The 23,736-nt window shown below is 42.4% G+C and overlaps 1 protein-coding gene across 1 annotated transcript in view; it reads right to left on the bottom strand.

Moving 5' to 3' along the window:
* Positions 1-1,558: 1,558 nt before the first annotated feature.
* Positions 1,559-23,736, bottom strand: part of taf7 (TAF7 RNA polymerase II, TATA box binding protein (TBP)-associated factor) — a 33,700-nt gene continuing 11,522 nt past the window's right edge. The window contains exons 4-12 of the mRNA XM_048544144.1: positions 21,385-21,518; positions 19,785-19,905; positions 11,790-11,848; positions 11,196-11,268; positions 9,513-9,629; positions 8,861-9,055; positions 8,167-8,279; positions 7,483-7,542; positions 1,559-1,778 (exon numbers count right to left, since the gene is read on the bottom strand). Coding sequence (XP_048400101.1) covers positions 1,734-1,778; positions 7,483-7,542; positions 8,167-8,279; positions 8,861-9,055; positions 9,513-9,629; positions 11,196-11,268; positions 11,790-11,848; positions 19,785-19,905; positions 21,385-21,518 — 917 coding nt within the window. The 3' untranslated portion in view covers positions 1,559-1,733. The remainder of the gene's footprint in view (positions 1,779-7,482; positions 7,543-8,166; positions 8,280-8,860; positions 9,056-9,512; positions 9,630-11,195; positions 11,269-11,789; positions 11,849-19,784; positions 19,906-21,384; positions 21,519-23,736) is intronic.

Here is a 23,736-nt window from a genome sequence, read left to right as displayed (position 1 = left end):
AATGATTACTGTCTTCTAAGTGTTCCTTCACTGTCATTTAATTGACTTGGCACACCTGAATTGCAACAGCCAGGTACAAAAGTGCATCCTTTCTCATTGAACTGGACCCATACTGCTGTAGAAAACTCTCTTCCACACAATCCAGGAAGGCCTAACCCTCTCTGGCTCTTACACTATCTCTGTCTCAACTTGTGTAACTGAAATTATAAGCACTCCATAACACTGGAATACACATCTGCAAGTTCCCGGCAGATTTATTCCTCTACATTCTTTTTCCAATAGTTTGTGATCTATAGATTACACCTAGAAATGTAATTCTACCCTTTTTGTTTCTTCACTCTAGCTAAATTGATTTTGTTCTTGGACTCTCTGATCTCTTTGTTCTGACTCTTTCTCCAGCACTGCAATGCTCATCTTAATCACCTTTCTTCTTTCCTTCATTTTCCATCTTTGCTGAACAATTTACAGCCAGGAATATTTAACAGGCAACCCTGCATTTCCTTGACCAGCTTTGTTATCACCACAACATCATAATTCCATATTACAATTTATGCCTGTAACTCCCCAATCCTACTTACAATATTCCCTGAATTCTCTTTTACTCTAACTCACTCAATTGATTGCTATTCTCCATGGTAGTCAGTTACATCTGTAAACATTTTGTGAAAATTGGGAGATTTCTAAGGCAGAGATAGATAGATTTTTGATACTTAAAGGAAGTAAAGGTTATTGGGACCAGATGGTAATGGGGAATTCAAAATACAAAGTAATCATGATCTAACTAAATGGCACAGAAGGCTTGAAGTGCAAAGAGTCTACATCTACTCCTCTAGGCAATGGCCTAGTGGTATTATCACTGGACTGTTGACCCAGATAACATTCTGGGGACCTGGGTTTGAATCCTGCCATGGCTGACAGCGGAATTGAATTCAATAAATATCTGGAATCAAGAATCTAATGATGACTGTGAATCCATTGTTGATTGTTGGGAAAAACCCATTTGATTCACTAATGCCCTTTATGGAAGGAAACTGCCACATTCCCTGGTCTGGCTTACATGTAACTCCAGACCTGCAGCAAATATGGTTGACTCTTAACTGCAATAAATGCTGCCCTGGCCAGGAACACCCTGCTCCCGTGAATAAACAGAGTGGAAAAAAAAAATTGTATGTTTGTAACAGTGAGGCTCAGCTTGAAAGATGAGATCAGATCAGGCAAAAGGGTCAGATGCAATAACTTCAGTCTTCCTGGTATTTAATTGGAGGACGTTTCTGCTTATCAAGTAGAAGTCACAAGCTATCAGTCTGATAATTTCAGACAACAGAGGATCGAAGGGTGGCAGTGGTATGATTCAATCAAGTGCCATCAGCTCAAGTTGGACATGAATTGCCATCCATTCAACCTCCTTGGATCACACACCTGGATTCATGACATTCATCACATAGACGTAGCCAGTCTATAAGCTTTATTCTTACCTTCTCAAAGCAAGTTTAGGAAGGACAATAAATGCCAGCTTTTTGCAGTGGTTTCCATATAAGGGTAATGACAAATGCAAACATTTACTGTTAAAAATTACTAATGGTACATTTATTGAGGTTTACATTCACATTTATGTACAAGTCACACATGGTTTGCAACACTGATTCTGATCATGGGCATGTCTAGTCATGCAAGTTGCTTGCACCCCACACAATGTGGCATTGTCCTGGTGAAAAAATTTTGTGAACAGTCCTTCATTTATTCAGCAGGTTGTCAAGCTGTGTTTGTAAAGAAGCCAACTGGAAAAGGAAAGGACAGTGTGTTACATCCACAGTCTTGATGGATATCGATTATGCTTGGATACAATGGCACATAATTGAAACAAAATCAAACTGACAGGAGCTGTCTGCACAGTGGTGACAGCTAACGTGAGATCTTATAGTTCCTGGTGCAGTGAACAGCGACACTTACTGTTCAGGAAATGGCTGCAACTAGGGATAACGTATGGACAAATCTTAAGCACCTTCCTCACACCTTTATCCACGCCATGCAGTAAGGGAGGAATGAGCAAAAGCTGGGGGAGGGTTGGGGATGGTGCGGGAAAGAGTTGGTAGTGATGGATGGTCAGTATAGAGTGGGGAAATTGTACAAGGATGATGAGAGTGAGAAACAATGAGGTGGTGATGAGGGGAGAAAGGAGGAAGCACAGAGCACCAGCAGGAATAATTGAACCGGAAGGATGATAAACACAAGGTAAGTCAGGAATCAGAGACTCTGTAAAATGGCCCGTCGCTCCTTGCTGTTTGGTTTAGAATCTGCATTACCATGCACTGGTCACCCATGCTTGAGACATTCCTAAACAATCTCAATCACCTTAAAGACCAACAGAACTTCAGAAAACAGTTTTTTTCTTCTCAGAATGTCCCAAAGCATTTCACAATTAAATATTTTTTAATTACTTATTGTCAGTGTTGCAATATCCCTAAGAAACACAGATACCAATTTGTGGATAGTAATTCCCAAAAACAGGAATGTGATAATGATTAGATAATCTATACTGGTGACGATTCTCAAATATTAAACTTTAGTCAAAGATGGACTGAATCTAACCTCTCGTGAGGGAATGCACCTACTACAATGCAGCACTGGGTCAGTCTACTTTGAATATGTGTTCTGTAGTGGAACTTGAACTATGGCCTTCTGACTCCTAGGCGAGAGCGAACACTGAGACCAAGCTGTCAAATACAGAATGCTATATGATTCAAAAATTCTATTTTGATACAAATATATTAAGCATAACAAGGGGGCCAAATTGAGCTGGTTTGGAGGATCTGCAGTTGAACTCAGTAGGAACGCTCGCACTATGGTCCCAGCGATGTCTGGGAGGATACCCACACCTTTCCCCAGGCCCAGGTGATTTCCAATACCAGTGTCCTCTGGGCCCATTAAACTCCATACCATCTCCTAGTTTCGTGTCTCCCCGTAATTTCTTTAATACCTTTCACCTCGCTATGTTCCTCCAGTAATGAGAGTGAGAGTGCGCGCAGACGGTGTACAAGAAAATTTAAATGTTCATTCTGTACAAATCTAATAACTGAGTTTAAGAATGAGTTGAAACTGTATCCTCAACAAATCAGATAGGCTTTTGTGTTAGGAACAGATAGAAAGCATCAAACTTATATGACTTGCCACTTGAGTATCACTAGGGTGCAGTGGTATTCCCTATCTTTAGGACAGGAGGTGTAGGTTCATGGTCCATTTGTCCCTGAGGTGTGTCATTAACATGTATAAACAGGTTTATTGAAATAACTACAATAGAGTGCCGTTGTCATGTCCTTCAGGGAATTACAGAGAAGGAAGGGAAAGGGTACTGTTGCTAATCGAGGGCCGAAGGGCTGTTTTGCGCTGTACTGTTCTATGTTTTATGCTTACTCTGTTACAGGAGAAGAAGCTGGTCAACTGGAGTGTCTCTGGTATATAATTAAGGTTTATTCTATTCCAAAGTTTCAAAATAGTTTAGCAGCTGGTGGCAAAGTTAATTAAATATATTAACATATATTTAAATATAAAAGCGAAGAAAATAATTAAATAGTTCCACAGAACAATTAAGGGTAGTATGACAGATTGATGCGGCACATCAGCAGCATGTCTAAGTTCCTTGATATCAGTTTGGTCCACACCAAACACTACTGCAACAAATATTGATTCATGTATGAGGATCCCCAAATCATTCTGTGCTGAATTCCATTTTCCCATTTAAAATAATATTCCGCACTACATTCTTCCCTCAAAGTGCAATAATCTCACATTTCCAAATGTTACATTCTACCTGCCAAGTTTATGCCCGCTCGCTTATCTGTCTATATCCCCCCGCAGACTTTTCCTCAGCTCTTGCCTTCCCATCTATATTTACATAATTTGCAAACTTTGCAACAGCAAATTCACTACAAAATATAGAAATAACCTAGATGATGGAAAATAATTGCGGTCCTGGCACTGTGGCATTCCACCAGTCACAGGTTGCCATCCTGAAATGTAGCCCCATACCCCAACTCTGATTTCTTTTAGTTGGCCAATTCTCTATCCATGCTAAAGCAGTAACCCTGATACCATCAGCTTTTATGTTATAAAGCAGCCTTATGAGTGGTACCTCACTGAATGCCTTTTGGACAGCAAAATATATTACATCGACTGGTTCCCCTTTATCCACTCTGTTTGTTGCCTTCTCATAGAACTCTAATAAATTTAGCAGGCACAATTTCACCTTCATGAAGCCATGCCAACTCTGCATGATTCTATTATATATTTTCACATCCTATGCTATTAGATCCTTTATCATAAACTTTAACATTTTCAGTGACAGATGTTAAGCTATCTGGCCTATTGATACCTATTCTTTGCTTCCATCTATCTTTGAATAAAGGTGTTACATTGGCAGTTTTCCAATCCTCGCGGGCTTTTCCCAAAATTTAAGGGTTCTTGTAACATTACTATCTGAGCAACCAACATCTCTAACTATTTTTTTTAAATCATAGCATGCAACCCATTAGGTATATGGTACCCAATAGCCTTTAATGTCATGAATTTCACTCATCCATTTGTCTAGCAATAGTTATTACATTTATTCCCTCACTACTCCCCTCTCCCGCATTATTTTAGACTCTTGATTTTTCAGTATTTTTGTAATACTATTACTGCTCTCTAACATGACAGCTGATAGAAAGTATTTACTCAACTCTTTTGTCTTCTCTCGCATCTGACTATTATGTTGCTAGCCTCATTCAGAGGAGCATATGTTCCCTTTGCCTCTCTTCTTTTTTATATATTAAAGAAGATTCCTACTGCCTGTTTATATTTTACTTGCTGGTTTGCTCTTGTTTTTCTTTTGGGTAAGTTTTTGTTAGCTTTTAAAACTTTCCCAATCTTTTGATTTACCACTAATCTTTCCCCATTTTATGTTTCCTCTTTCAATTTGATACTATCTTTAACTTCCATGGTTAACTATAGTCATTTTATCCCATTCCTAAGATCCTTGTTCCTTACTGGCATGGTACTTTGATATGAATCATTAGCTATTTTCTTAAATGTTCATTAACCTTCTTTGCTGCTTAACTCCTTTCCCAGTCCTCTCCAGCCAATTCAGCCCTCAATCCCATATAGTTACACTTACTTAAGTTTAGCACAGTTGTTTCAGTGTCAGGTTTCTCACTCTCAAACTGAATGCTAAATTGTACCATGTTGTGGTCAGTGCTCCTGATGGGATCTTTTATTGTGAGATTACTTATTAAACCTGCTTCATAACACATCACCAAATCCAAAACAGCCTGATCACTGACTGAACCCACAACATACTGTTCTAGGAAACGCTGAACTACACTCTGACATTCCCTTGTGGCTATCTCTGACAATATCAATTTCCCAATCTACAAGTCACACATGATTAATGTAATTTTTATATGCTCTCATTACCTTCTGGATTGTTCTCTGTCCTACAGAACAGCTAACGTTATAAGTCAAAGAGTCATATAGCACAGATACAGACCCTTTGGTCTAACTTGTCCATCCCAACGTAGCCTAGTTCCATTTGCCAGCATTTGGCCGATATTCCTCTAAGCTCTTCCTATTCATATACACATTCAGATGCCTTTTAAATGTTGTAATTATACCTGCTCAACCACCTCCTCTTGTACCTCCTTCCATACATACACCACCCTCTGCATTAAAAGGTTAACCCTCAAATCCTTTTTAAATCTTTCCCCTCTCACCTTAAACCTATGCCTTCGAGTTTTGGACTCCCCATCCTTAGTAAAACAACCTTGGCTATTCACCCTATCCATGCTCATGATCCTACAAACCTCTATGAAGTCACCTCTCAGTCTCTGATGTTCCAAGGACAAACAGCAAATCTACATGACTGCCTTGAAATTATCCAAGTGACCTGCTATAACTTCTTTAGTAATAGCTTCTAAAGTTTTCCTTATGACAGATCTGAAGTTAACTGGCATATAATTTCCTGCTTTCTATTTCTTTCCCGTTTTGAACGAAGGAGTTATACAGTCTATCATTCAATCTAATCGGACCAAATCTGAATCAAGGCAGCTTTAGCAAATTAAAACCAATGCATCAAATATTTCATTCATTATTTCTGTTCAGTGCCTACAATGAAGTCTATCATGTCTGATCAATCAATTGGAGTTCTTTGAGGATATAACATGTGCTGTGAATAAAAGGAAACTGGTGGGTGCATATTGTTTTTACTTTTCTCGGAGGTATTGCTATGATGCCACGTCAAAGGTTACTGTAGAAAATAAAAGCTCATGATGTAAGTTATAGCATAGTGGCATTGATGTAAGATTGGCTGACTGGCAGGAAACAGACAGTTGGCTCAGATTGGTAATATGTAACAAGTAGTGATGGCACATCAGCTGCTGGCAATCTATGTCAAAGACTTTGATCAAGGAATGGAAGGTAAGGTTGCCAAATTTGCTGAGGTTACAAAGATAGAAAGGAAAGTAAGTTGTGAAAAGGACACAATAGGTTACAAAAAATATGGATAGATTAAGCATATGGGTAAAGATATGGCAAATGGAGCATAATATGAAGAAAATATGAATTTGTCCATTTTGGCAGGAGTTTTTTTTTAGAAAGCATATTATTGAAATGATGAGAGATTGCAGAACTCTGGATGAAGAGGGATCTGGGTGTCCTTATTCCTGAATCATAAAAGGTTAGTACGCAGGTACAGCACAGAGTTAGGAAAACTAGTAGAATATTATCATTTATTGCAAGGTGAGCTAAATATAAAAGGAGTTATTCTTCAATTATACACAGCACTACTGAGACTGCATCTCAATTATTGGAAATAGTATAGGTCACTTTATTTCAAGAAGGATATAAACTCATTGTAGACAGTTCAGAAGAGGTTTACTAGATTAATACCTGAAGTGTGCAAGTTATCTTATGAAGAACAAAGGCTAGAAAAGCAAGAAGTAACTTGACTGAAACACCTAATTTCCCGAAGGGTCTTAAGAGGGAAGATGCGGACTGAACATTTCCTCAGAAGAGAAAACGTAAAATCAGGAACACTGTTTAAATATTTGGGCCTCCCCACTGAAATCAGAAGTGAAACAAAAACAACACTTTGAGGGTTAAGAATGTTTAAAGCTCCCTTCCTAAGAGTGGTAGGAGCAAAGTCTTTGAATATCTTTAAGGTAGAGGTAGATAGATTGTTGGTAAGAGGGTGAAAGGTTATCAGGGTAAATGGGAATACAGATTTGACTTTACAATCAGATTAATTACGATTTAATGGAATGGCCAAGCTGGCTTGAAGGGCTCAATGGCCCACTCCTGTTCCTGTTGCAATTCTAAGAGAGTCTGACTATGAGCATGAGAGTGAGGGAGAGATTATGGCAGTAAGAGCAAGGGACAGAGTTCGAGAGTGTGACAGATCATGACCTTGCAGTGGGGGGTTACAGCATGTGAGAAAGTGAGATAAGCTTTCACCTGTAATTTCTCCTTCTCCTCCTGTTGTTTGATCTCATCAACCACAGCCTGCAGACGATTCTGAAAGAGAAACACAGGCTCAGTGAACCTACCGGAAACATTTACTTGTGGTGCTCTAACATGGCTGGGATGCTAAAAGCCACACCCACTGGTCCATAACAACCAGATCTAGACTTGATTGAGAGTTAGAGGTTAGGAAGGTGCTGATTGTTTCCCAGCTTTCCCCAATCTTGCCACATCTGTAGACTCTTATTTCCCTGAAGGTGCTGAAAACACTCTCTCCCACACCGAAGGTGCTGACACTCTCTCTCTCCATCCCCCCACCGAAGGTGCCCACTCTCTCAGCCCCCGCCCCCTGAAGGTGCTGACTCTGCCTCTCCTGAAGGTAAGGGGGTTGGTTCAGCTCAGTTGGGTGGACAGCCATTTTGCGATACAGAGTGATGCTAGCAATGTTCAATTCCCACACTAGCTGAGGGTACCATAAAGGATCCTCCTTCCCAATTTCTCCCTTCCCCTTAGGCATGGTGACCCTCAGACTAAATCGCCACCAGTTGCCTCTCTCTAATGAGAACAGCCCTATGTGCTGTTAAGACTGTGGTGAATTTATGTTCACTTTTAGCTCACCTGAAGGAGGACAAGAAGTAATTTTTAACTGAGACATCTGCCTAATGTCCCTCCACTCACCTTCAGTGCCAAATTCTCAACCTTCATAATAAGGTCCTCCTGTCGCTTCCTCTTCTCCTGGGTTTTCTGCAATGTCTCTCTCAGTTTTTCAATCTCATACTGGAATTGCACCACTACCAGGAGACAAGAAGGAAGCTGTTGAAATCACACTACTCAATACACGCTCATCCCTTTGTACTCCCTTACCTCCACACCATAATCCTCATAAGAAAGAAGCCATGTTGACTCATCTCTGGTAAAAAAGAGAGTATCATGCTGTGATTCAGACAGTATACATGCACAATGAACAGAAATAACTGGTCAGATTAATCTGGAGCACAGTAAACCCAATGATATTTCACACTCACCAGGGACTAAATTGTGGGCTTGTTCCGTTTAGACCCTGTGCTTATCAGCACTGAGTGCCCCTACACAAGCAGGTGCTGGACAGGGTTAGGGTTCAGGTTAGGGTTCAGGTTAGGGTTAGTTCAAGCAATAGTAAAGGAGAGGGTCTCATCCTCCTGGTGGTGAATACTTGCCAGCCTGGCTACACAGCAACTAAGACATGCGCAAACAATTGTGTGTTCGAACTTGTGCAGCCTGCTATTCTGGCCTGACACAATGGTCTCCTTCTTGCAGGGGGAATAGAACTACAGGGCAGAAGAGTAGGTGAGTGGCCTATTGTGTGTCAGCCAGGCACATCATTTGACTTTACCCATTTGGTTGGATTCTTGCTTTGGCTGCATTTGGGCATCAGTTTCTTCCAGTTTCTGTTGCAAACGTCGGGCCAGGTCATCCTCTGAATCAATGATGTTCAGGTTCTCGTCATCATGGCGATCACCTTCATCTTCATCCTCCTCGCTGCTGCTGCTGATGTCATTGAAGATCTCACGCAGTTCATCTCTCTCCACTGTAAAACATATTGAGCGGACATGGAGCAGATGCACCAGAGCTCAGGCCTCTCCTCTTCCTCTAAGTCACTGACCAGGACTAGCCCCTTACAGGCTCTTACAACAAATCCCATCTGCTGGCCTGTCCCATTACACCACCTCTGTCCCTGCTCCCTCTGTCCTTCCTTTGCTCAGTCTTTCCCGGCTCCCAAACCCTGTTTACCTGGCCTTCTCTATCTCTTGCCTCCATTCAACTGACCATTCTCCCACCCAACTCCCCTTATATCACCTTATCACCCAATCTCACCCTAACCCATAGCCTTACCTCTCCTCCCCAAATCTCCCACCCTTCTCACTGCAACCACAACCCCAAAATCATGCTCCCATCCCAGGTTCACATCAGTTTCCAGCCCTTCCCTCTCCCCCTGGGTTCATTCCTCATTTGCTGCCTCAGTAAGACCTTTTTCATTTATGTACCTGCAGAGGTGTGGCCTGGCTTGTGCCCAGATGATCCTGGTGATAAGCTGTCGAGGTTTGGCAGTGAGCCCTGGTTCTCCACTTCCTTTGTTTCATCCTCCGCTATAACCTCCCACCCTGCCCACGGGCAGTGTTAAGGGACATAATGCAGAGGCCAATGTCAACCAGACTCGAGCATCTTCCCTCAGCAAACAATGGAGGAAATTCAAGCTGCTCAAGTGCTGCAATCTCAAGAGCAGAGGTGAGTAGACCATGAGGACTCACTCTAGCGGTGGCTGTAAAGACGTACGCAGCAGGCTACTGTTTGTGAAGGTTTGAGACATTATTCTTCCAACTGCACTGGCTGAGCTCAGTTTTCACCTCACAGCAAATGGAAGAAAAGCAAATTTTTTAAATAATTAATTTGTGGGACGTGGGCATCACTGGCTAGCCAGCATTTATTACCCGACTCTAGGTGCCCTCAAGAAGGTGATGGTGAGCTGCCTTCCTCAACCGCTGCAGTCCACCTGCTATGGGTTGCCCCACAACGCCATTTACAGGGGGGAATTCCAGGATTTTGACCTTGTGACAGTGAAGGAATAATGATATCTTTCTGAGTCAGGATGGCGAGTGGCTGGGTAGGGGAACTTGCGATGCATCTTTAGTGGTATTGCAACGTATCTGCTATTCTGGTTCTTCTAGATGGAAGTGAGTATGGATTTGGAAGGTGCTGTCTAAGGATCTTTGGTGAATTTCTGCAGTGCATCTTGTAGATAAATACACACTGCTGTTACTGAGCGATGATGGTGGAGGAACTGGATGTTTGTGGATGTGGTGATTGCGATGATTTAAAATGCCAAGGCCCGTGTTACAAAATTTAAATAAACACTCGAAAATTATCCAATCCTCCACTTGATGTTTGTCCTGTCCTTTACAAACCATCTATCAACTTTATAAATATTCAGCAGCGATCTCAACATTTCCTCTATCCTCAAATTGCCTGAGCTCTCTTCACAGAGTCATGCCCTGCACAATCAATATGCTGAAATCAAGATTCTGTGTGTTGTTCCCCACTTAACTCACTGATAAAGCAGAAACCACACAGCCCTTAATGTCACTTTGCTGCATGTGCCACATATGAGGCTTTAAGCCTTCGGTGATTACTATGTGATAACAGAAACAGCCAGTTAAATCAGAGGGAAGCTGACTAGGGTTCACTTCAGACTGGTCACTCAAGTGTGTTTTTTTCCCCCATAATGAACACTGATCAAACTATTTATGCCATTCCCTAGCCACTCAGCAGGCAATCCTTCAGGATGCTTGGAGAGATATGAAATCACTGGCTTTAATCTGAGTTGCCTACACCAAATTGGGAGAAGAACAAAAGACTCACAATAATACAGCAAAAAGGAGCTCAATGTTTACAGGGAGTGTTCAATCAGAAAAGGACAGCACCCACTATGACCAATTTTGAAGAAGGGAAGAGAAGTTCTCACTGATCTCTTAAAACACATCAGGCAAACATATGCCAGCACAACAAACAGATGACCAGCCATTTACTGCTTTACACAGCCCTGCAGGGTGGAAACTGGCTGCCATGTCTCCTACTCTGCAGATTATGAAGTGTTTTGGAAATCTCTGTTGTCACGCATGATGATACACACATCGGTAGGCACTACTTTCTGCCATAAACAGAAAGGATACGGACACTGACAGCCTCAGCATCTGTGCTCAGCAGCCTCTTCACTTCCTTTTCAACATCTGGAGACTCAATGTACTAGGAACAAAAAATAAATAAATGAGGCTTCACTGTTGCATTGTATCGGTTGAGAACAAAGTTTTAATTTCATTCTGCACAAGCCACCAAATTCATCTCGCACTGTGCGTAACCTTGTACCACATGCCACAGATTACGCTCAAAGTAAAGCTTCCTCTAAACTGAAAATGAGATCATTGTTTACACCATCCACATCAAACACTCCAAGGGTAGGTACAGCACAAGGTTAGATACTGAGTAGAGCCCACTCTACACTGTTCCCATCAAACACTCCCATAACAGGTAGAGCACAGCGTTAGATACCAAGTAACTCACCTGAAGTCAAGGTTTTAAGTCAGTCACGATATTTTTGAATGGTGGAGCTGGTTGGAGTGGCTGTAGGGCCTATTCTAGCTCCTGTTTTTTATATTGTTAGGTATACTATGAAATCAAACATCCTTAGGATTGATTTAACACAGATTAGATATACACATTATACACTCCTGCAGCTATAAGAGATTGATTGTTTTTCAAGTCCTTACCTTCTTCTTTGCAGTTTTCCTGAATCGTCTTTTCCGGACATTCTTCAGGGGGCACGTGACTGAAATCGAAGGGAAATGGCAGCAGGTCAGTCATGGTAACAAAAGATTGCCATTTGTCCCTCAGCAAGAGGTTCTACTCTCCTGTGGAACTCCAGAATGATGGTGGTCTTGATCCCTTTGTCAAAGCTATTTAAACTTTAAATCCACTAAAGATATTACACTACTCTTCTCCAGCCTCCATTTTGCTGCAGCTTCTGTACTGAACAGGATGAGGAAACAGATGTTCTGTTCTTCCTCCTACATTGCTTACACAAGATGTCAGTATAAGGACACGTTCTGGACAATAATTAGAGAGTGAGGCAGTGGAATTAGTTTTAGATTCATAGGATTGTAGAATCCCTACAGTGCAGCAAGAGGCTATTTGGCCTATCAAGTCAATACCAAATCTCCAAAGAGCATTCCACTCAGCCCCATCGCCATCGCCATCTCCCTCTCTATCCCCATAACCCCAGCATTTGCCACAGTCCACCTAGCCTGGACATCTTTGGACTGTGGATGGAAACCCACGCAGACACAGGGAGAACTTGCAAACTCCACACAGACAGTTGTCCGAGGGTGGAATCGAACGTGGTCCCTGGCAATGTGAAGTGTTGTGCTTCTTCTGTTAAAGTCTGCTGCACCTAGTATTCCCAGGTGGTATCCCATCAAGTACTAACCAGGTTTGAGTCTGCTTAGCTTCTGAGATCAGGTATTTTCAGACTATAGTGGGAAGCCAGGTAGGAGATGAACCTACAGTCATCTGATTGGTACAGGATTGAGGAGAAAAATGGGTATATAGAATTGGTTACTGGATTATTAGGTCAGTGACATAACCCCTACACTGGGGTCTAAACATCAAACAACAGCCTGGGTTACTGGATTATTAGCCCAGTGATCTTTTGAAGAAGGGTCTAGGCCCGAAACATCAGCTTTCCTCCTTCTCTGATGCTGCTTGGCCTGCTGTTTTCATCCAGTTCTCTACATATTGTTATCCCTTATTACAGAATTGGTTCCTGATTGTATAGTTCTGTTCTAAGCGAACAAGGCATTTGCATTAGTTGGGATTCAGATTGGGTTACTGAGCAAAGACGAGACAGTGGGATCACTTTGAGAATGAGAACAAGTTCGGATATATGAATTAGGTATTCTTACAGGGCTATGAAGGGACAGCAGGTTAGTGGGGTTAGTTCAGGATTGATTCAGATTTATGAATGAATCCCACTACACAGCTCATTCCTGAAATTTGATAGAGACCTATAAGGAAACAATGAGGTAGTGGAATAAATTCAGGATTGACTGAGCAGGGTAGTGGGATTACTTTGGAATTGATACAGGTCTTGAGGAGAGATTGGGGCAGTAGGCTTGATTGATCGATACAGGGCTATAGGGATTGGGTTAGTTTGGGAATGAAGCAGGGTTCTGGGGAGACAGCAGAACAGTAGAACTTTTTCAGGCTTGATGCAGTACTATAAGCACAGTGTGAGCCAGCTGAATTTGATTGGATTGTCATAGTGCTATGGGAGACAGCAAAGCAGTGCAATTAGCTCAAACTTGATTTGAGGCTACTGAGAGAGAGTAGGGCTGTGTGATTAGTTTAGGATTGATGGAGGGCTTCGGGAAGACTACAGAGAAGTAAAATGTTTGTATTTCTCCAACAAGGAACTAGCTAACAGATTGAGACAGTAAGGTGTGGAGCTGGATGAACACAGCAGGCCAAGCAGCATCTGAGGAGCAGGAAAGCTGGCATTTTGGGTCTAGACCCTTCTTCAGAAATGGGGGATGGGTAGGGGATTCGGAAATAAGTAGGGAGAGAGGGGGTGGCAGATAACGGAGAAGACAGGTGGAGAGGAGAAGACAGGTCAATAAGGCAGGGTTGAAGCCAGTAAAAGGTGAGTGTAGATGGGGAGTTAGAGAGGGGATAGGTCAGTCCAGGAAGGACAGACAGGTCAAGGAGGCGGAATGAGGCTGGTAGGTAGGAGGTGGCGGTGGGCCTTGGGAGAGGGGAGATTTTGAAGCTTGTGAAGTTCACATTGATACCAGTGGGCTGCAGACTTCCCAAGCTAATTATGAGTTGCTGTTCCTGCAACCTTCGGGTGGCATTGTTGTGGTAGTATAGGAGGCCCAGGATGGACATGTCGTCCACGAAGTGGGAGAGGGAGTTGAAATGGTTGGCACCTGGGAGGTGCTGTCGTTTATTGCGAACCGAGCGTTGGTGTTCCACAAAGTGGTCAGCGAGACTCCGCTTAGTTTCCCTGATGTACAGGAGGCCACATCGGGAACAGCCGATACAGTATACCATATTAGCAGATGTGCAGGTGAACATCTGCTTGATGTGGAATGTCTTCTTGGGGCCTGGGATGTGGGTGACGAGGGAGGTGTAGCTCTTCCTGCAGTTGCATGGAAAAGTGCTGGGGTGGTGGGGCTGGTGGGGAGGGTGGGGCAGACAAGGCAGTCACGGAGAGACTGGTCCCTTCAGAAAGCAAATAAGGGTGGGGAGGGAAAAATGTCTTTGGTAGTGGGGTCAGATTGCATTTGGCAGAAGTGCCGGAGGACGATACATCGGATCGGGAGGCTGGTGGGGTAGTATGTCAGGACGAGGAGGATTCTGCTTTGATTGTTATTGTGGGGAGGGGATGTGAGTGATGAGTTGCGGGAAATGCAAGAGACACAGTTGAGGGCGTTTTTGACTACTGTAGAAGGAACGTTGTGGTCCTTGAGAAACGAGGACATCTGGAGTGTCCGGGGAATTGGGAATAGGGGATTGCATTTTTGCAGGAAGGTGGGCGAGAGGAGGTGTATTCCAGGTAGCTGCAGGAGTCGGTAGCCTTGAAATGGATATCGGTTTCCAGGCGGTTGCCAGAGATGGAAACAGAGAGGTCCAGGAAGGAGACAAAGCTATCGGAGATGGTCCAGGTGAACTTAAGGTTGGGGTGGAAGGTGTCAGTGAAGTCAATGTACTGTTCGAGCTGTTTCCTCGAAGATGACATATCATGTTGTCGTCACTGCTCCCTTGGGCTTACTTTACCTTAAGCTCCCTAATCAAGTCTTCCTCATTGCACATCACCAAATCAAGAACTGTCTCACGAGCTCTACCACAACAGAATATATCAGGAGATAAAAAAGGCATGCAAGAAAGACACTAATACAGTAAATCATGGAGTCTTCAATAAGCAGGTGGACTGGCAAAACGTGGTTGATAGCAGATCTTAAGGAAAGGACTTCATGGAATGGCTTACCAGATTTTTTTTGGAGCACCTTGTGGTAGAGTTCATGAGACAATTCTGGATTTGGTGATGTGCAATGAAGACGACTTGATTAGGGAGCTTAAGGTAAAGAAAGACCTAGGGAGCAATGACAACATGATAGAATTCACCCTGCAATTTGAGAGCGAGAAGTTGGAATCGGATGTAACATTATTACAAATGAGTAAAGGTAATTACAAAGACACAGGGAGGAGCTTGCCAAGGGTGGATATTGGATGGCTGGAAAATGAGGGGCCAGTAGTAATGGAGTACAAAGAAATGGAGGAGAAACTGAATAGGTACTTTGGGTAATACCAATAACATACCAATAGTTCAAGAGAGTTGGGGGCTGAGGTGACTGCAGTAGCCATTGCTAAGGTGAAGGTGCTGGGAAAGCTGAAAAATCTGAAGGCGAATAAGTCACACAGGCTGGATAGACTACACTGAAGGATCTGAAGGAGATTGTAGAGGCATTAGTGGTGATCTTCAGAAATACTAGAGTCACTAATGATCCCAGAGAACTGGAAAATGGCTAATGTAATACCCCTGTTTAAGAAGGAAGGGAGGCACAAGACAGGAAAATATAGGCCAGTTAGGTCATTGACAAGATTTTATACAGTCCATTATGAAGATTGAGATTGCAGAGTATGGTTGAGAAATGCATGGTAAAATAGGATTGAGTTAGTATTGCTTCATAAAGGGAGGCTATGCTTGAATAATCTGACAAACTTCTTTGAGGTGATAATGAGCAGGTTTGACAAAGGACAGCCAGTGGACATAATCTATTTGGATTTCCAGAAGGTCCTTGACAAGGTGCCACACAGGATGCTGCTAAATTAGAGCACATTGTTTGCTTGCCCCTAACACCATATAGTGAAGATTAGTGGAAATCCGGAGGATTGGGAAGCCTTTGAAAACCAGCAGAGAGGGCAAGTGAAAAAGCAACTAGGGGAGAAGATGAAATATGACAATTGCATCGCTAGCATGGTTGGAGGTTTGGCGGACTAGCAGCATGCAGAGAATGGGTATCAAGGGGTCTTTTCTGGGTTGGCAGCCAGTGACTAGTGGAATTCCACAGGAGTCAGTGTTGGGACCACAACTATTCACATTATACATCAATGATCTGGACAAAGAGACTGAAGGCATTTTTGCTAAGTTTGCAAATGGCACAAAGAAGGTGGAAGGACAGATAGTGCAGAAGGACTTGGACAGGTTAAGTCAGTGGGCAAAAAAGTGTCAGATGGGAATGAGATGTGGGAAAGTAGGAGGTTATGCACTTTGCTGGGAGAATCGAGGCCTAGACTATTTTCTAAATGGGGAAAAGTCTTTGCAAGTTTGAAGCACAAAGGGATGTGGGAATCCTAGTGTAGGATTCTCTTAAGGTTAACATGCAGGCTCAGTTGGCAATTACAAATGCAAATGCAATTTAGCATCATTTCAAGACAACACGAATACAAGAATAAGGATGTACTGCTGAGACTCTACAAGGCTCTGATCAGACCAAATTTGGAATATTGTGAGCTGTTTTGGACCTGTATGTAAGGAGGGATGTGTTGGGCTACCAGAGGAGGTTTACAAGAGTGATTGCAGGAATGAAGGTCTTGTCATGTGAGAAGCTATTGAGAACTCTGGGTCTGTAGTCGATGGAGTTTAAAAGGATGGGCGTGGATCTGATTGAACCTGGAGGTTAGATAGACCTTAGGTTTAGGGTAAAAGTTCGGCACAACATCATAGGCCGAAGGGCCTGTACCGTGCTGTACTGCTCTATGTTCTCTGTTCTTATCAAATATTGCGATGCCTGGATAGAGTGGACATGAAGAAGATGTTTCTACCATTAGAACAGATTCAAGCCTGAAAGTGCAGCCTCAGAGTAAACAAATAACCCTCCATTACTGCAATGAGGAAGAATTTCTTCAGCCAGATGATGGTGAATCTGAGGAACCTGTTGCTGCAGAGGGTTGTGAAGGCTATATCATTGAGTTTAAAGAAAGAGAGAGATAAGTTCTTAAATAGTTAAGGGATCGTTGGTTATGGGGAAAAGGCAGGAGAATGGGATTGACATCCATGATCCAATAGCAGAGCAGCTTCAATGGGCCAAATGGCTTAATTCTGATCCTGTAAATTATCATCTTATTCTCTGCTGTGAACCGCTCACTGATTCCCCAATGCAGCAGTTCAGTCCCAGTATTTCACATTGAGAACTATTCTCCACAGACAGCCCAGGTTTAGAACAACAAAGTCTAGAATTATACTGCTGAATATCCTGAAGAAGGGTCCAGGCCTGAAACGTCAGCTTTCCTGATCCTAAGATGCTGCTTGGCCTACTGTATTCATCCAGCTCCACACCTTGTTATCTTGGATTCTCCAGCATCTGCAGTTCCTATTATCTCTTTTTGGGAAGATTTTTCTTTTATTTTCCCTGAAAACATTCTACAAATTATCCTAAATGTGTCTCCTGGTCAATGACCTCTTCACTAGGTCAAACAAGTTTTTCCTATTGACTATACTTTGGCCCCTCGGTATTTTGTACACATTGATGAAGTCACTCCTTTTCAATTCTAAGGGAAACAACACTCGCCTGCTCAGCATTTCCTCATTGTTGCCATTTTCAAGCCCTGACCACCTTATTGTAAAATTACTCTGCATTCACTCCAGAATAATTACGTCCTTTCAGTAATGCAGTGACAAGAACTGTACACAAACTCCAGCTGCAAACAAATTAATATTTTACACAGTTCTTGCATTAAGCCAAAAGGCTCACAGACACAATGGGCCAAGTGGCCTCTTTCTACACTATAATTTCTGTTTTGCATTCAGTTGAGTGGGAGAAGTAAAAAATAGAATTTAACCCAGACTACTATGAGGTTACATCGTTTTTGGTGTTTAATACATTACCAATGAACAGAAGTGTTCCACATGCTTTCTTCATCACCTTATCTAAATGTCCTGTCACCTTCATAGACCTGTGGACATGCACTCTAAGGTCTCTCACTCCCTATACTCCTCTCAATTCCGTTCCCCGCAACCCTGTTTGTTCTGTTTGCCTGCATGAATGCATAACCTCACATTTTTCTGGATGAAATTCTATCTGACACGTTTGTCTATTCACTCAAACAAATCGCCAGAATTGTTACCATGCAGGAGATGACCATTCGGTGCACTGCATCTGCACCAGCTATCTGAAAATTCTGACATAAAGCCAAACGTCTGCCTTCTCTCTATAACCACGTTTCTACTTAAATAATTATCTCATGCTCCCTCGAATGCTGCAATTGAAACTGCCTCCAACACAATGCCAAACTACTGACATCATTCTGCAATTAACAGCTATTCGTTTCACTATCAAGTACCTGGCCAATTTCAGTGTCATTTACAAATTTCCCAATTATGTCTCATACAATTAAATCAGAATCATTATTACAAATCACAAAAAACAAGAGACTCAGCACTGAAGCGTATGAAATACCACTGGAAACTATTTTCCATTCCCAAATAGATCCAACTACCATTGTTCCCTGTCACTGATCCACATTTTCTGTCTAGGCCAATGTGAGACCTTGCCAATTTCCTTTCCAAATCTACTAAATTAACTTCATCAATCCTCACTGTCACTTCCTCAAAAATGAAAGTTAGTAAGACACAAATTGCCCATAACAGAACCACGCTAACTCTCCCTAATTACTCTGTGCCTTTCTCAGTAACAGTTTATCTAACTCTCCGAATTGATTAAAATAATTTGCCGACCACAGAGTCAGACTAAATAGCACATAATTGGCCTATCCGTCAGACCCTTCTCAAATAATGGTTCAACAGTTGCAGACTTCCAACAGTCTGATATCTCAATTGTATCTATTCAGAATTGGAAAATGACCTTCAAAGGATCTATTATTTCCTTTCTGGCTTCCTTCAACAGTCTGGGATCCAAATCATCATGCCCTGGTGATATATTCTCTTCCAAGGTTAGTTCCGCCAGTACTTCCCAACTGATTACATTTCACTTATCAAAAATTTCAGACACCTCTTCTCTATTTAGAACACTTAAATTATCCTCTCCTTTGTGAAGGCAGAGACAAAGAACTAATTCAGAAGCCTACTTACATCTTCTGCAGACCATGTACATCTCTGATACCCTTTTCTTAGTTATATTCTTGCTTTTAATGTAGTGACAGAACATATATGGAATTTCTTTGACTTTATTGGCAATAGTTTTTCATGCTCTCTTTGCGCTTTCTGCATCTCATTTCTTACTTCACACCTCTGTATTTTCCATAAAAACCAAAAGAACTGCAGAAGCTATAAATCCAAGACAAAAATAGAAGTTACTGGAAAAGTTTAGCAGGTCTGGCAGCATCTGTGGACAGAAATCAGAGTTAACGTTTCGGGTCCAGTAACCCTTCCTCAGAACTGAGGTTTCTTCCAATGTTCTGCTCCTACAGAGGAAGACCTACTCAGGCCAGCTGATGACTCAATGCTATTCAAGTGGCCGTTCCCGGTGATAAAGTCAATATAAGAGCAGATATTTTGAATACGTGAGGTATCACAATCAAGCCTGGCGCTTGCCTTCATATTCACAGATGCACTGCATCGATGGAGTCACTGGAGAATAGTCAGGACTAGTAACCCTGCCTGAATATTTTCTATTCACTGCCTAAGGTACTGAGACCCACTATAATTTCTCTATTATGGCATAAACTATGAGCATAACGTGACTCACTGCTGTGGTTCCACAGGAATTTCTTCTCCCTGTCCTTGTCCTTCTTTTTGTTTTTAGGATCAGCAGGTACAGGTTCTTCCTGTGGAGGGTACAGCTCCCCATCAGTGGAACACACCAACATCTAGAGCAACAGGGACAAGAAATAATGCAGCTGAGACACATTTCAATCCATAGAATGTCGCTATGCACTTTAACACCCAATTTTCTCCTCTGACTGATTCCTTGCTTCAGCATCCCACTCACACCCTTGGCCTCCCATCCTCCATGGTTGTAGCCATCTCCTCACTCACCTTCAGCCCCCATCTTTCCTTGCCTCCTCAGCCGTGCCACCATTTATGTCATCAGCCATGTTTCCTTTGGCCCATCCACTACCCAGCAGCACCCAGAGGGTAGCCACTCAAGCACAGGGCGAACGTTCAAACTCCACACAGACCACAAACACCCAAGGCTGGAATCAAACCGGTGTCCCTAGTGCTGAAAGGCAGCAGCGCGAACCACTGAGATACTGTGCTGCCCCTATCTTTTTGTAGTAAAGGATAAGTGATGTAGTTCCAAGTCAGAATGGTGTGAGAGACTTGGAGGAGAACATGCATACGGTGGTGTTCCCACTGTTCGCATGACGCTGCTATCCATCTCTTGCTGTTAGGTGGTCACGGACTTAAAATGCATTGGCATAGGATCCTTGCTAATTTGCTGCAGTGCACCTTATAAATGAAGACAGTGCTGCCACTGGGTTTTAGTGATAAATAGCATGAATGTTGAAAGTGGTGGATGTGGCGCCAATCAAATCGTTGCTTATGCTGGATGGTACTGAGCTTCTTGAGCATTGTTGCAGCTGCACTCACCAGGCAAGCGGATTACTCAGGAGGTGGGACCTGCTGAAGTAGCCACTGTATTTAGATGTCTGGTCCAGTTCCGTCTCTAGTCAGTGGAACCCAGGATGGTGATTGTGCAGGATTCACTGATGTAATGCTACTAAATATCAAGGGATAATGGTTAGATTCCCTGTTGTGGGTGATTGTCACTGCCTGACACTATTGTAGACGCAATACTACTTGCTACTTACCAAACCAAGCCTGAATATCGTCCAAATCTGGCTGTATTTGAATATGGACTGTTTCAGTATCTGAGGAGTCACATGTGGTGCTGAACATTGCACAATCATGAGCGAACATCCCTACTTCTGACCTTATGATGGCGGGAAGGTCATTGATGAAGCAGCTGACTCCAGTTTTGTGAGGACTCTAGGATGCACACTTGGTCAAGTGCTGCCTTTTTATTAAGGGCAGTCAGTCCCATCTCACCTCTGGGGTTCATGTTTAATACCACTTTCTACTCTGGTCCCATTAACAAAGTCCAGCATGTTGTATGCTTCATTAACCACTCTCTCAGCCTGTCCTGCCAATTTCAATGATTCCTTCTCATCATACCCCTTGGAATAAAATTAACAAATGACAGAATAAATCCTATCAATAGTGGAAACAAATAATCTACTGTCTTTCAGAAAGAGGGTCCTTGCTGCTCATTATAGCTGGTTCTGATCTGAATCCAGTGTGCAGAACTTTGCTTTTTGTTGTGAAAAATAATGTGATAACCAAACCTGACACAGGTCAGCAGTTTTGTAGAACGTCTTCTTATCAATGGTCTTGAGGGATTCAATGATACATGGCAGATCAACTAACTTGGCAGCCAAGGGTTGCTTGTCGACTCGCACAATGCCATGCCGGCCATCCGCTGTGAGAGTGAGAACAGAAACCAGTCTTACACATCTGTACTACTGCACTTACACTCTCCTCCAAATACCCACCCTCAAGTTCCTCAGAGTCTCATAGTTCCACCAAGATTGAGTGAAGTTGTGGAAGTGAATCCTAAAGTGACACTGAATATTAACATGGCGTTGTTAGAGAAAGAAATTGGTTGCTATAAGCAGCTGTTGACGCAAACACTGAAACAGGATATAAAATATTCTGAAGAGTCAGACCAGACTGAAAACATTAACTGTTTCTCCCTCTACAGATGCTACCAAACCTGATGAATTTTTCAGCATTCTCTAGGTCTGAGGGCATAAAAGGGAGCTGGATAAGGATTTGTAAAGATAGAAATGGATGTGGGGCAAGATCCAGGTTATACGTCGGTGTCTTCTTTTCCCAGAGGTTAACCTGGATGAAGTTACCAGTCTGTGTGAATAGTGGTAATTCATTGTAAATGACAAACGAAAAAGACATAAGTTCTTACCCAGTGTAAAGATCTCATTTTATAAGAGGCAGATGGAAGGTCAGGTAATACGAGCGTGGGTGCAGTCATCTGGATATACTTTTGATTGCCTAGAAACTCGGAAAGGAAATTCTGAGTTTTACATCTTTGACTGGGTTTTTAATCTGCTCTCTTCTGAAGATTTGCATTGTGGCTTGGTGTAAATGCTCATTAATACACATTAGAAACCGAACCGTTGTTGACACCAATTGTGTTGCTACTAATAATGGCCATGAAACCACTGGAGTGTCATTAAAACTCATCTGGTTCACCAAGGAGCTTTGGGAAAGAAAATCTTCTGTCGTCACTTTGTCTGATCTGCACATGACCCCAACGCACAGTATTAGGGCCCTCAACTATCCTTTCGAATGACCTAGCAAACCATTCAGAGATAACCAGGTGTAGAGCTGGATAAACACAGCAGGCCAAGCAGCATCAGAGGAGCAGGAAAGCTGATGTTTCAGGCCTAGACAGTTCTTCAGAAATGAAGGGTCTAGGCCCAAAACATCAGCTTTCCTGCTCCTCTGATGCTGCTTGGCCTTCTGTGTTCATCCAACTCTACACCTGGTTATCTCAGACTCTCCAGCATCCGCAGTTCCTACTATCTCTGCAGCAAACTGTTCAGTTATATTAAGCTACTCTGATAACAAATTGTTATACAGTTGTTCAAGATGATGACTCCTCGGAGTCATTAGGGATTGGCAATGAGTGTTAAACTTGCTGGCGGTGCCCATGTCCCATTCATAAAAATGCAAGAGTGAAAGAGGACTGTTGACACTTCCTGTTCAAAGTGGGAGAGGTATAACTGTGGGAATGACAAATTTGGCAGTCAAATGTGGACGGTGGGTAAATCTTTAAGGTCGATAATTGGAGCTAAATTTAACTAAAAAGCCGAAAGAACTGCAGATACTGTAAATCATGAACAAAAGCAGGAGTTGTTGGAAAAGCTCAGCAGGTCTGCCAGCATCCGTGAAGAAAAAAATAATCAGTTAACGTTTCGGGTCCAGTGACCCTTCCTCAGAACTGTTCAGAGATTTTCTAGCAATTTCTGTTTTTGTTTGTGACAAATTTAACCGATGCTGGGAAAACACAGGTTAATAAATGATGGTGAGTAGGGATTATTTAAAGGCAAATGGTGCTTGCTGAACATGATTGGGTTCTTTAGTAAAGACAGAGACTGATGCATTGAGATTCATGTTGTTTTTGAGAATTTTCAATAAATGTGAGAAAGTGCCAGAGATTGACCTTGATAGCAAAACTGAAGCACAGATTTTCAAAGGCATAATGGTTACGTGAATATAAATATGTTCCAAAAGACACGAGCAGAAAGTAATAGTGAAGCAAACACAGAAAATGCTGGAGAAACTCAACAGTCTGGCACATCTGTGGAGAAAGAAACAAACAGAGATAACGTCTTGTATTATGCTTCCTCAGAACTCATTCTCCTTTTATTTGAGTAATGGTGAAAGGCTGTTTCCAACACAAGAGGGAAGTGTATGGGGGATGGCCTTCAGGAGTCTGCAACAGGTTCAGTTACTCCTTTTGATACCTTAAATGACCTGGGTTTGGCGGTACAAGGCACAAATTTGCATGTGATTCAAACTATGAATTGTTGTAGACAGTGAGGAGGATAGTAGCAGTCTAACCACATGTTAAACTTAACATACAGAGGTATGAAGTGATGCACTTTAGAATGACA

This window comes from Stegostoma tigrinum, chromosome 15 (assembly GCF_030684315.1).
Source record: "Stegostoma tigrinum isolate sSteTig4 chromosome 15, sSteTig4.hap1, whole genome shotgun sequence".
Classification (NCBI taxonomy): domain Eukaryota; kingdom Metazoa; phylum Chordata; class Chondrichthyes; order Orectolobiformes; family Stegostomatidae; genus Stegostoma; species Stegostoma tigrinum.
This window is presented reverse-complemented; position numbering and strand designations above follow the sequence as displayed.